We start from the raw sequence: 13,041 nt of genomic DNA, 5'->3' as shown, positions 1-13,041 counted from the left end.
CAGCAACCCCATAACAAATGAAGTAAAACAAGGGTTATTTTTCATTTTCTTTTGGAATGACAAGGTGAGGCCATCCTAGACTTCCACAAATTGCAAAAAGCAGCCTGAGGGGTGGCTTATTTAAGAGCAGATGAGCCATCACAGGGAGAGCCAGCAGCTGGTTATCTCAGGTGGCCAACAGAGATCAAACTTATTCAGGTGGAGAAGGTGCCTCACAGAGAACAATCTCCAAATGGAAAAGCTTCATGGAGGTGTCTTGGGATGTTCGGACACAGCACCCTCCAAAAACCCCCCACAACTGGATAAAATTAGCCAAGCAGAAATTCTGACACTGCGAACCATTAACCACATTATGTACACTCCTTTCACCTTGAAGGGAGGGAAAGCAACACACTCCCCCAAGGGGAGGTGGGAGGTGTAAGAGATTTAATAAGCACTGAAATGGATGATAATGCTCACAAGCAAGCTGCAGCTGTACTGACCCTTTCTGCACACTGTAAATCACCCATAGCAGGGTGCAAAGGTTGGTGAACATACTTTGGCATGACGTTCCCCGCTCATGCACAGAAAATCCATCCGTAAGAAAACCTTTTCCAAAGAGTGACCAACCTGCTCTTTATTTACTCCTTTAACTCCCCCCTTCCCTGCTTGTTCAATAGATTTGGGCAAACAAGCCACAGGGGCAGTTCAGGTCAGGATTGTTAATGCCCCCCCCTCCGAGGGAGGCAGCATGCCATGGCTTGAGGGGGCCAGGCACGTTCAAAGCTGCCATCAAAAGAAGCCACTTTCTTGTGCTTTTAAACTTGCAAGGTTTGTCTTTATTTTGTTCTTTATATTTTGAAAGTGAAAAGAAATAGTATCGAGTCAATTTCTTTCTTTTTTTAAATATTTGTTCTATGTATTTACAAGCCTTAAAGTTGCTCTAAAGGTTCTGAAAGTATCACTAGTACTTTTTGCTGCTTCTTTTTCTTCTTCCTCCAGGATAGCACTGTTTTGCTTTGAGCAAGTTATTTTTCCAAGCAGTCTGGTCCACAGCCGTTTTCTCAAACGCGGTTTTCCTTCAGCTCCAAGGTTATGCTTTGTTGCTTTTGATTTTTTTAAATTGTGGAAGCAAGCTGAGAGGCAGGCGGGGAAAAAATGATGATTTTTTTCTCTTTTTTTTAAAAAAAGTTCATCTCCCTCATCCTAGTTCATTCCCAAACCCCTTTAGAATTTAATACACAGATACCGTGCTTTGAAACAAAACTGAGGTGGCTCTGAAAAGGGAGGGAAATTTATTTATCTGCTTTTTTTTGTCTATTATACAATTTGCTACAGAAACTGCAAATTTAAAAATTACACTGACATTTGCAGTTCTTAAAATAATAAATTAAAGTTCTCACTTTTTGTCTAAAGAGATTTGTTTCTTTTTAAAGTAGGAGTCCTTGTTTAAAAAGGAAAAATAAAAGAGTAAAACAGAAAATATTTTTCTATAAATAGATGTATTTTGGTTTAGTGCTCCTGCCCTCAGGTTTGAAGTGGACTTGAATTTTCAAGTACTTTTTGTCCTCCATGATCGCCTTTGCGTTTATATCGTGTTTTTTTTGTCTCCTCTCCCACTCGTGCACATGTGGGGGAAGGGGGGGCTCTGCGCGAGAATTGGCCTTGCTGCACTGTGATTGGCGAAGACGTGAAACTTTTTTTAAAAAAATACTTAAATTGTTTTTTTGTGGTTTTTTTTTTTTTGAGTTTTTTTTTGTAATTAAGTTTCAATTATCCTCCGACTCCTCTTCGGCTTCTCGTAGCCATGTGAAGAATGCCGTGACCGATTTTAATGCTACGCCTTTCCCGTTCTGTTCCGCTGGGTCTTTGCTGCTTTCCCACTTGTAGAAGGCATCCTCTGATATCACCTCCTCATCATACAGGCAATCAAAAAACATCCGTAACAAATCTATGGGGGAAGGAAAGGAAGAGGTGAACGTTCCCCCCTGGACAGGAGCCAAAGCAGAAAGGTAGGCACGGCTGGCTAGCAAGCTCAGTTCAAAATGTGAATTGCAGTGTGTTGAGCCTTCAACCCAACCCTCCTCTTACATATTTTATAAATTTACTCCGTCTGACCCCTTTCAGTACTTCCTCAATCAGGGGAGCCAATGAAACACACAATATTATTGCTCTTCAGAGCTTAGGGGGCTCTCTCAGAAGCCTCTTCCAGGCGAGAGGCCTTTCTAGGGCTCCACAGTGGGTAGATTTTTGTTCAGATGGCCTGGGCTAAGCCGAAGGAACATCCTGCATCAGGGCAGGTTTAGAATCCAGGCTCCCAACACTGCAAAAAACTTTCAGATAGATAGATAATATGTGGATGATATAAAACTGAGGGGAAATTGCTATATACTTGACGTTTCCTCCATTTCTCTGGATGACAAGGGTAAGAGGACTTAAAGAGAAACTGGAAACAGAGGGCTGCATTTTTTGGTTGCTGACTGGGAGCCAAATTCAAACTCAGGATGATTTTCTGTGGCCCTTATTCAACATGAACAAAAGCAAAATGATGCACCCCAAGATAATCTAGTATAAACTGGCTTTGGGGTACCAGCAAACGGCCCTACAGCCAGTGACAACACATCATGTTCCGTCCTATTTTACATAAGCCCAATACAAGGGACCAAGGAACCAAGCCCCAAAGACCATCCTGACCTTGAGTACACTTACTCGGAGGTTGATCAAGTTTTACTATTGATGCTTGTAGTGCGTAAAGTGCTTGTAGTTCCTTCTCTGTGTCCGCGTCTAGGTACTTAAGTAAGATCGGCACTCTCTGCTTGATAACAGCAGTGTCCACTCGCAAGCTAGAACTGTCCACTAGAAAAGAGAAGAGATTCAATGTCAGCGTTTGGTTAAAAGCTAGCCAGTAAGGAGGAAGGCAGGCAACTCTTATCTATCCTCTGTCTTCACAGACAAATCTCTATTCAAGGCAAAAGGGATAGCAGCAGCAGAAATTGAACATTCTTCCAACGTCTGGACTGCTTATGCAATTGGAAAGGTTTATTTCACCAGCTCATCTTCCAAAAACTAGCAGCTTTGAAAGGAAGAGGTTGTGTCACTTCATCCTACCTCCTGCAATTTTAGGTACAAAAAAAATTATAAAAGATGGAATACATCACTACCTGTATCTGGGAACTAAAAATATTTAGGCTTGACTCTCACTGGGTGGTACCCCTTCACATGATAGGAGTGGGGTTCACATTGTGGAATGCTCTTCCATATTCTCCTCCCCCCAAATATTCCTCCCCCCAAATAGCACACAGAAAGCTAGCATGTCAGAAAGGAAAGAAACCTGACACGCTTGTTTTCTTTTTGCAGGGACTCATTAGCTCAGGCATCCCCAAACTGCGGCCCTCCAGATGTTTTGGACTACAACTCCCATGATCCCTAGCTAAGAGGACCAGTGGTCAGGGAAGATGGGAATTGTAGTCCAAAACATCTGGAGGACTGAAGTTTGGGGATGCCTGCATTAGCTGGTGTGTTAATGTTCTCCTCTCCCCTCATAGCTTTACTGAACTTCTGAAGTGGCCACAAGCATGGACTTTAGCCAACTAAATCCCCATTCAGCTGCACTACAAGAGCACAAAAAGGTTTAATGCACAGAAACTGGAAGGCAAAAAGGCAACATTCTCACTGCCACCCCTGCCTCAAATCCATGGGGGCCACTGCTGGCTAGAATTCAAAGATCTCCTCACACATACCCTCAAAATGAAGAACTGCCATTGGAACAGTTAGGAACAGTTATCACTTGATGTTTTCTAATGGAACAACTCAGGATATAAAACAACTGGTGGAAATGGTAATATGGTAGGCGATTTCTCTTCCTCCAACCATAGTATGCTTCCAAATGATATGGATTGGATCCACAGAAAAAAAGGATCTGGAGAATCCCAGAAATCCCCGGGATGGAAGACACATTAACATGACCTGTTCTGGGTGCTCATTATCTGTGTCTCATCAGTGGGACATTTCATGCAGAGCACATGCTTAAAAAGAGAATGTAGTAAAGAATTCAAATTCCATGTAAAACAGAGGAAATATATTGATGGCTTTATGTCTAAAACTTCTGGATGAACATTACTCACCTATAATAGCGGCTTTACAAACTGCTGTCATTAAAGCTCTAAGGAATGTAGGTGAACTCATCTGGCTCTCATCTAGATTAGCCTGAAATCAAGAGCATTTGCAGAAGTAAAAAAAAGCCCATGGGTTGCATCACAGCACCTCTTTCAAAGAACTCGTTGATAAAGGAATCTTATAAGCTCACTCATTCAACTGCTTCCTACCAGATCAGCTCTCCCCAAAGTTCTCCTGGGAGCAGGAGAATGGCTTATATCAGGCATCCCCAAACTGCGGCCCTCCAGCTGTTTTGGCCTACAACTCCCATGATCCCTAGCTAACGGGACCAGTGGTCGGGGAAGATGGGAATTGTAGTCCAAAGCATCTGGAGGGCCGAAGTTTGGGGATGCCTGGCTTATATTCTCTCCCCCACCTCTGCCTTTCACAGTGTTATTTATTCAGCAGGAAAAACAGTCTGCTACCGGAGAGTCACATAAAAAAGGCATTCTAGGATGGAACTCAGTGCTACAGATCAAAACCCTATGGCATCTGTAAAAGCAATAATTTCTCTCTAGCCCTACAAAATTGTGTTCTGGTGACAAGAAGCAAACCCCAGGGGCGAAACCAGACTCTGCTGAAAGTGAGGGTCAGGAAAGCAGTGTGGAGACAGGTGAGGGCTGTGGTGAAATGCTCCCAACCTTGTGATTCTGTAGGAACCAAGAGCCCACTCCTCATAGCTGCTCTTTCCAAGAACCAAGGCTGCAGGAAGTGTAATAGACAGGTTTGAATAACTGTTAACTTATTAGTGTATGGGCATAGATGGACATGGGCTTTGTACCTCTACCCAATCAAAGATTTGCTCATCATTCGCCTTGTCCTCGATAATGAGTTTCTCCAGCTGTTTGTTCAACTCTTCAGCAGAGAGCTCCTTCTTTGAAAGTGCTTCTGAGGAACTGGAACTGTCAGTCTCTGTGAAGTCCAACTTCTGCAGTGTTACAAGAGAAGAGAGAGTGGCTTTAGTTTGGCATGACATGCAGGGTCCCCCAACCACCCCAGTGAACATCCTGAAGTGGAGTTTAACCATCTATTCTTCCAAAGGTTAAAGACCTTTTGCAGTGGAGGCTGGTCCCACCTCAAGAGTCAGAAGGGGCAACATAGCATCTAGTCAATCCTGCTCCCCCTATCAGAAGTGAACAGAGTGACCAAAAGGTCAGAGTGACCCTGCTCTGGCTCCCAACTCACCTGCTCCATGAGAAAGGTGTGGACATCCTCCTCTTCAGGTAAGAAGTCTTTCCAACTGAGGCCAGCCTCCTTCCATAAGGCTGCCACTTTCTTATGGCTCTAGAACACAAAAGGAATTTGAAAAATCAAAGAGAAGAGCAGGGAGACCCAAAACAGCCACGGTGTTCAAAGCAACCTCCAACCCCACCATGAAAGTTCTTTTTCGGAGGTGAGGAGGGAACCTGGGTGAGTGCAAAGTATCACATTCAACATCCCGACTTTAGGATGTTCTTTTCCAACAGGAGGGTTCAAGCCAGTGCTGCAGTGGGGCCAACGGGATTCAGCAATCAGTGGGGCCAACAAAGTGCCACCCTTTCTAGGGTAGGGGCCTGCTCAGGTTGGGACAGCAACTGGGAACATCTCTGAATTCGAAGCATCTTCAGAATGAGGCTGTCCTTTGTGATTCCTGCTCCTGATCAACTAAAGGCAGCTTCAAAGCCTTTTCAGGCAAAATGTGAATGCAACTCACTGACTTGGGAGTCTTGGGCAGGCTTCCTGACATTTTTCATTACACTACGGATTCCCTTTGCACATCCAGATCTGCAAGTGGCCTCCTGGAACACTTACCATTTGTTTGCATAGAAGGTGCAATATTTCGGAAAACAAGATGCCAGCTCTTCCCACAGGGAGCAAGGGTTTGCTAAATTCTCTGCAATAGGAGAGAGCAAGAGAGCAGTGTAAGCTTTGCTACCTGACAGGCAACTAGCACATGGTGAAACGTCACCATGAAGGGGGGTGAGGGCTCTGGCCTTCACTAAGTTCTACTTGAATCTTCGACCACAGAAGCAACTCTGTTCTGGAGCTGGAGGGAGACCACAGCAGACAAGGTTTGACAGGCAGGATATTTGGGGAGTTGCCACCCTCTACTGGTTCAGCCCTTAAGGCAGGAGTGGCAAGCCTTTGGCCTGCTGGGAAACAGCCTGCCAGACTGTTTCTGGTAAACTGCACTCACCTGCCATCATATGAGACATCAGGTGTGGGACTAGGGCTAGTGTGGCTTAAAATAAACTCTTTAGCGTTTCTTTGCTGGAGGTAAGGCATGTCCTCACTGTACAACAGCTGAAGCACACCTTGCTCCAGACTCATAATGGGTTTACATTGAAATCTGTGAAAGCCTGTTTTAGCTGAGGTCTCTGCAAATCCCTTTGTGATCTGGGAGTGTGCCTTCAAAAAGAACCATTGCCTGACGTCATTTTAACTGGTGGGTCCTGTACACACGTCAAATTAGGCCCATGAGCGGTCCGGCAGATTTAAATCTGGCTTAACCAGGGTGTGGGAATTCACTGCCCCAAGGCAATAACAATACAGTTTGTAGCAAGCAACAGGTCTCGCATAGGTCACTGTGGTTGACTGTGGCTCGCTTATCTATGCAAGGAGTTCCAAGGGCAGCCGGTGCAAGCATCACCCCATGGCAAATGGAGAAAGAGTGCAGCTTACGTCAGAAGTTCTCTCATAGAGATTCCTCCTTCTTTCAACATAGGCGTCACCAACTCAGCCAGGTATAACCATATGTGGGGTATATCAATGGCCATGTCGTCTGCTGTCTCCAAGGTGTCTGCAAACCTAAGGAGGGAAGCAGAGTTGCTCAAGGCACATTCCATCTGGGAGGCAGCTGGTCACTCTCTGCATCCAGCCCAAATGTAACTGTTTGTAGTGAGCACCCATGAAAGAAAGAAAAAATACCCAGAGATCTTGCTTCCTTCCCTGGCAGACTACCAACCCCTTGAAAAAGTCCTGCTTGCTGAGCTTCTCCGACTGCACCAGCTGATACAGCAACTGGCCCATGTGGTCTCTGGTGATCTGACTCCGCTCCAGGGTTGACTCCACGCCCACCTGCACAAACACAGGCAGCACTCCCGGTATGCTCAGCTCCTCCACGCACTGCATCGCTTCCTGTCCAGACAATACAAAGGGAGGTTTCTCTGTAGTCCATGGGCTAAGAGACTTTCCTTGTGCAAAAGCTCCTCAGCTGACCTTAGGGAAGGTCCTTCATGCACTGATACTGTAAGATCAGTGGCCACAAAGCCAGACCTCAGAAAGGGTGGCTTTTAAATGCTTAAGCCCTCTGCCCCAAGAGAAAACTCCAATGCATGTCACGATGGGCCACAGCTCTCCTTACCTTATAATCGTTTATGTGCAAGAACTCATCAATGATCGATCTGCATTTTCTCTCTATTTCCTCTTCTGACAATGCAGGTTTTTCTTGAGCTGGGGATGTGGAAATTTCAGGCTTGGCTGTTAAGACAGTTGAATGGGCAAGGGGTGAGGGAGAGAAAGAGGCAGGAAATGTAGTAGGCTTACTTCACTGCAATGGAGTATATATCATCACCTTAGCCAGAGAGGCATTTTTCCCATGCACAATGCCATCGTCATTACAGACAAGTCCTTAGGCTGTACCCTGCCATTCTTCATAAGTCCTACATGCAGCTACACACTCAAGGATTTGTGAGGTAATTCATCCCAGACAGAGATCTGCACAAAATACCTCACTTTAGATCACCACCATTTTGACTCAGAAGGGGCAACAAATGAACGTGGATGCTATGAGCTCAAGAAAGAATTGACATAAATTAGCCCTGACCAAATCGGTCACAAAATGTTTCTGCTCATCCAGCAGGAAGGACAGCCCAGAGTTCAGAAGCCCCAACTTGGAGGAGGAAGAGCTCACCTGTTTCCTTGGCCTTGCTCCTCTCTGCCTCTGTGCTGTTCCAGTCGCTCTCCAGCCCCCCTGTCAGCTGCTTCACAGTCTCCAGCATCTCCCTCCGCTGTTCTTCCTGAGCCTGGTTGTCCAAGAGCTGCTCCTTGCTGCTGCTGACCCGCAAGAAGGTGTTGGGACGTGAGGCTGGAGAGGGGAGCAGCTTGTCGTTCTTCTCCCTGCCTGTGCTCCCCCGACTGTGGGAGCAAAGACATTTCTCAGGAAAATTCCTTATTCACTCATTGCTTGAAAAAAAAAATTAACCCCCAACTCGGCTATGTGCCAATTAGCTTTCCAGTGACTTTCAAGTGATAGTAAACACAGACATCAAGCGCTAAAAGCAGAATAGTTTTATCGGAGAGGTAATTAAATCTCTGCATTTTTCACACATTTCATTACACGTACAGCCCCCAAGAGCATGAGTTGCTGAGTTCACACACACACACACACACACACACACACACATTGAGGGTTCGTATAGTCAGCTTAATCACATAGAACACCTCAGTCAAGACTATTATTATTATTATTATTATTATTATTATTATTATTATTATTAAATGAAGTGGGAGAGAAGTAGTCATGGGCGGCCTGAGACTTACCTAGTTAAGGCCCTGCGAGAGTCCAACTCTGCGGATGTGGCTGAGGCAGACACAGATGATGCGGGAGGCTGCAGTGCAGAGAATCGGTTCAAACTAGTGGCACTTGGTCGTAAGGAATCTGCAAGAGGATGTTGGGGAGAGTAACAGCTGCCTCAAGGGCTCCAGGAAACCCATCAGCCAGAGGCCCAGAAGCTTTTACACCTAGCACAAGTTTAACTGTGTCAAGTGGATGCCTTGATGATCTCTCTCAACCTTCAGGACAGAGGGTTTTTGCACTGAGGGAGAGATGGGACACCTACAGATACAAGAAACCCTTTAAAGCCTTAACTGGCTTGGGTGTCTCCTAAGAACCAAATCCTTCCCTAGAAACCAAGCCTTATGAGGAATAGTTGAGGAAGTTGGGTATGTTTAGCCTGGAAGAGACTGAGAGGACATAGCCACCTTTAAATATCTGAAGGGCAGTCAAATGGAAGTTGGATTCAGCTTGTTTTCTGCTGGATCTGAAGGACAGAACCCAAACCAATGGATTTCAAATGACAAGAAAGAATATTCTGACTAAACACCAGAAAAAACTTTTGATAGTTAGAGCTGTTCCGACAGTGGAACAGACTCCCTTGGGAGGTTCTGGACTCTCCTTCATTGGAGGTTTTTAAGCAGAGGTTGGGTGGCCATCTGTCATGGATGCTATGATAATTTGCTCTGATTTCTTGTTCCAGGCATTGATACTGAATGAAACTCAGCAATCATCCAATCAGGGCAGTGTCTTTACAGTAGAGGTGTCAGCACTGTGGTGTGGACTCCCCAAAGATATTTGCCCGGCTCCCACACTGAGCTCTTTCCAGAGCTAAGCAAAAACTGGCTCTTTCAGGGGCCTCTCTAGCTAACTTAATCAAGCTATTCTTAGCTCTTGATCAGTTTCCGACTGTAGTGCTACAGTGTATTGTCGGGCTTTCAGGCTGCTCCTCCCTCCGCCGCAGCCGCCGACAGCGGCGAAGGGGTGGGGGAGGAACAAGCAGCCCGAAAGCAGTCTTTTCGGGCCACTTGTCCCTCTGCCGCCTCTGCCGCTCGCAAGAGTCGGCGTAGGAGCTGCGGTTGGGAGAGGCACAGCGCAGTGCCTCTCCCAACCGTGTCTCCTGTGCCTGCCCCAGCGAGAGGCTGCAGCAGGACTGGTTGTTTATTAAATAGTTTAGTACAACATTTGATTCAGAATATTTTTGTCTTGTTTTCCTCCTCTAAAAACTAAGTGCATCTTATGGTCAGGTGTGTCTTATGGAGCGAAAAATACAGTAATGAACGTAAGATAGTTGTGACCATTTAACTTTGGTGGGTGTACCAAGAGGAGGGCTAGCACTGAATATGGCGTTTGCACAGCCCATTCATAATAGGAAGTAAGCCAAGACTGGAAATTCCAAAAGAGGAGAAATGACAAGGAGATATCTTTGACAAGGAACAGCAACTGCCAGCACTTTTCAGGGTGCACAGAGCAAAACCCACACTCACCAATCTCACTGGCCTTTGCTCCCCCACTGCTGCCTTTTCCCCAGCTGCCCAACTGGGCTTTAGGCACAAGCTGGATCTTATCATCTATTGTGGGCTGAAAGACACACAAACAGGAGCACAAATTAGGGAGAGCCTGCTGGGGGGATTGGAACTGCCCCACCCAATCCTGTTTCACAGAAGGAAACAAATCCTCCCGCCCTCCGGCTCACTGCCACCCTCTCTCTCACTTCCCAGTTCAAAATGTATTGATGCACAGATGGACAAACAGCTTCCTTGGAGGGCAGGGCAGCAAGAAAAACCAAGATTCCCCAGCCAGGCACACTCCAGGCATTCTGAACTACAGTTCCCACTGGCACCAGCTACTGTAGGTGTGTGAAGCTGGAGCCTGTGGGAGCTGCAGTCCAAAATGTCTGGGAGGGCACCACTTTCAGGAAGGCTGATGTTGAGGATTGGGAATGTGGAAGATGACCAACCAAAGGAGAGTTGGTCTCTCATGATTCCTCTCAGAAAGAGATCCTTCCTCCATACAAACCTTGGTGATTTTAAGGAACTTGGTGGGGTCCAGCACACGGGTATTTTTCGCCCCCTGCACCGTGTTCCAGCCACCCTCCTCTACCCTCTGAACACCTGCAAACAAAACAAACAAACAAACAAACAAGTTACTTTTTATAATCCCTAATATGGTACCTAAAGTGGTCTGGGATGAGTTGTATGTGTAAAGCGAAGCTTGGGAGCCTATGGGAATAAGGCTGCTATGTTTCCTCTGTCACATCTAGCTGAAGAGTGCATTTCAATTTGCATTTCTGCCTAAGCAACTGTGTGGCAGGTTTTTTTAAAAAAATTATTTGTGCAGTTTCACCATTCGCTTATTCTGTGCAATGGTCCATGCACACGCTAGTAGAACAAATGGCAGGAGGTAGCTCCCCACTGGAGTTGGTGGTGCTTAACAATATATATTGGGGCATATAGGCAAACTCTATAATCTAGACACCAGAGGCAATTCTCATGACATGGACCCTTGTTCCTCTCTCCTCCTGGTCAAGCATCACATGGGAATTCTGGGAACTTACCAGGCCTCCTCTTCTCTTTGGTCATTAGTTGCTGGACTTTCCGCTGCTCCTCCTGTTCTTCAATTTTTGCTTCTTTATGGATCTGCTCTATTGTCTTGGGGCCTTGATCTGCCCTCCGTGAGACCCAGTTACACTGTGGAAGACAGGAAAGCAAGGACGGATGAGGCCTCCTTTCTCCCCGGCAGACTGTGGGGTAGTTGTGGTTGATGCAGACGGAGGAAGCGGGATATTCTACTGAGGGGAAAACTGCTCGCAAGCTCCTTCCACAAGTGTGACACAAGTCGACTGTAATACCACAGCTACCCCATGACAGCAGCCCATGATGCAGGAGACAGTAGCTCCACTGCCCATCATCACAAGATGGTCTCTGGCAGCCCTTTAAAAAACCAAGAACTACCCTCTCAGGGTAAGACTAGGAGCCAGGTGAGGGCAGTACCTTTTCTCTTGTGGACAATTAGGTACTCATCTGCTTCCCTTGCCGGACACGTACCTGCCTGAGGTCTATGACATCTTGAAGCATGAATCGTATTCTGGAAGAGGTTTTCCTCTCTTTGACTATCTTTTCCATTTGATTGAAATACTGGTCCATTCGAGGCTAGAGGAAACACAGATGCTCTCACCATATTTCACAGGAACATGAAAAATTGCCTTACAGAGGGGGATGGGGAAGGGGATCCTTCCCAGCCTCTCTTGGGAAACCTTTCAGGGGCTGGAGCAATGAGGGTGACTCTTACCTTTGGACAGGGGCTAATCCCAGCCAGGCAAAAGTAAAGAGGTTTCTACACAGAAATATATAAAAGTCACCCACCCGCCTCTGCACTTTCCAAGTGGCCTCACATTCCATCCACTCCAGGCGGGTATGAAGCAGGGCCAGTAAGGGCTATGGATCTAGCTTTTCTGAACACTAAGTTCTTTTCAGAACCAAAGAAGATGGATTTGGGTGTTCACTCTTCCCTGATGGCACAAGGGGCAAAGCAACCCCACTGCCCCATCTTCTAGGGGAAAGCACGAGCGCCACTTAGCAGCCCACAGAAAAGGCTACAGCCGCCAAGGGTCTCAATGTGGGTGCCAGGTTCTTCTAACCTTGGCTTTCTCAAAGTCCAAGTCTTTGCCAATGGTAGTCAAGAGGCGGCAGAGGCACTCAAGGGACTCCTCATCATGGTTCTTCAGCAGCTTCACCACACAGTCGTGCATGATGGCCTCTGTCAGCATCTTCAGCTTGAAGAGCTCCCCAATGAACTTTATGTTGCCAATGGAGCGCCGCCGGGCCTTGTCCTTGGCTTCTTCCAGTTCGTCGTGGAGCCGCGTCCTCTCCTCTGGCTGAGGGGCAGAGAAGGAAGGGGTGGTGAGAAAGGGGTGCCTGCCACACCACAAGCCCATGGCCTCGCTTCCCAGGCCAGCAACACCACAGGACTCCCATGTCTTGGGCTCCCTGCTCCTGGGAGCACACAGAGGGTGCTCCGCAGAAACTCACCATTGCGGCAGCTTCCATCTCCTTCTGCTTCTTCTCAAAGACATCGTCATCAGCTTTGTCCTTTTCAAATTCCTTCTGGCAACGATTCAGGAGTAGCTTCCGGAAGTTGACAAAGCTCCCGGGCTTATCCGCCATGGGCACCTTCAGCTGTGTGCAGCACGTGTCGAAAGGGCCAAGGAGGAGGAAGGTGAGCACAACACAGGCAAAACAGGGAACTCTCATCACTTGCTGCATTCCTAACCAGCATTTTATTTACAAAAATATTTACGGGCCATTATTCATAGAAACATCTTAGAGCAAACAGGCTGGCTCACAGCATTCATATTGAAAACAACACAGTAA

General features: G+C 46.6%; 1 protein-coding gene across 15 annotated transcripts in view; it reads right to left on the bottom strand.

Moving 5' to 3' along the window:
- Window positions 1-1,672: 1,672 nt before the first annotated feature.
- Window positions 1,673-13,041, bottom strand: part of EIF4G3 (eukaryotic translation initiation factor 4 gamma 3) — a 76,175-nt gene continuing 64,806 nt past the window's right edge. For 14 of the 15 annotated variants that reach the window (XM_060276295.1, XM_060276296.1, XM_035120756.2 and 11 more), the window contains 17 exons: window positions 12,700-12,846; window positions 12,309-12,545; window positions 11,716-11,820; window positions 11,226-11,358; window positions 10,688-10,782; window positions 10,156-10,249; window positions 8,656-8,773; window positions 8,027-8,250; window positions 7,478-7,593; window positions 7,079-7,251; window positions 6,796-6,921; window positions 5,926-6,007; window positions 5,320-5,418; window positions 4,916-5,062; window positions 4,104-4,185; window positions 2,689-2,835; window positions 1,673-1,930 (listed from right to left, as the gene is read on the bottom strand). In XM_060276295.1, coding sequence (XP_060132278.1) covers window positions 1,749-1,930; window positions 2,689-2,835; window positions 4,104-4,185; window positions 4,916-5,062; window positions 5,320-5,418; window positions 5,926-6,007; window positions 6,796-6,921; window positions 7,079-7,251; window positions 7,478-7,593; window positions 8,027-8,250; window positions 8,656-8,773; window positions 10,156-10,249; window positions 10,688-10,782; window positions 11,226-11,358; window positions 11,716-11,820; window positions 12,309-12,545; window positions 12,700-12,846 — 2,307 coding nt within the window. In that variant the 3' untranslated portion in view covers window positions 1,673-1,748. Of the gene's footprint in view, window positions 1,931-2,688; window positions 2,836-4,103; window positions 4,186-4,915; window positions 5,063-5,319; window positions 5,419-5,925; window positions 6,008-6,795; window positions 6,922-7,041; window positions 7,252-7,477; window positions 7,594-8,026; window positions 8,251-8,655; window positions 8,774-10,155; window positions 10,250-10,687; window positions 10,783-11,225; window positions 11,359-11,715; window positions 11,821-12,308; window positions 12,546-12,699; window positions 12,847-13,041 lie in introns of those variants that run through there. The other variant, XR_009557820.1, reaches the window with a different exon arrangement.

The sequence above is a fragment of the Zootoca vivipara genome, chromosome 6, assembly GCF_963506605.1.
Source record: "Zootoca vivipara chromosome 6, rZooViv1.1, whole genome shotgun sequence".
Lineage (NCBI taxonomy): Eukaryota > Metazoa > Chordata > Lepidosauria > Squamata > Lacertidae > Zootoca > Zootoca vivipara.
This window is presented reverse-complemented; position numbering and strand designations above follow the sequence as displayed.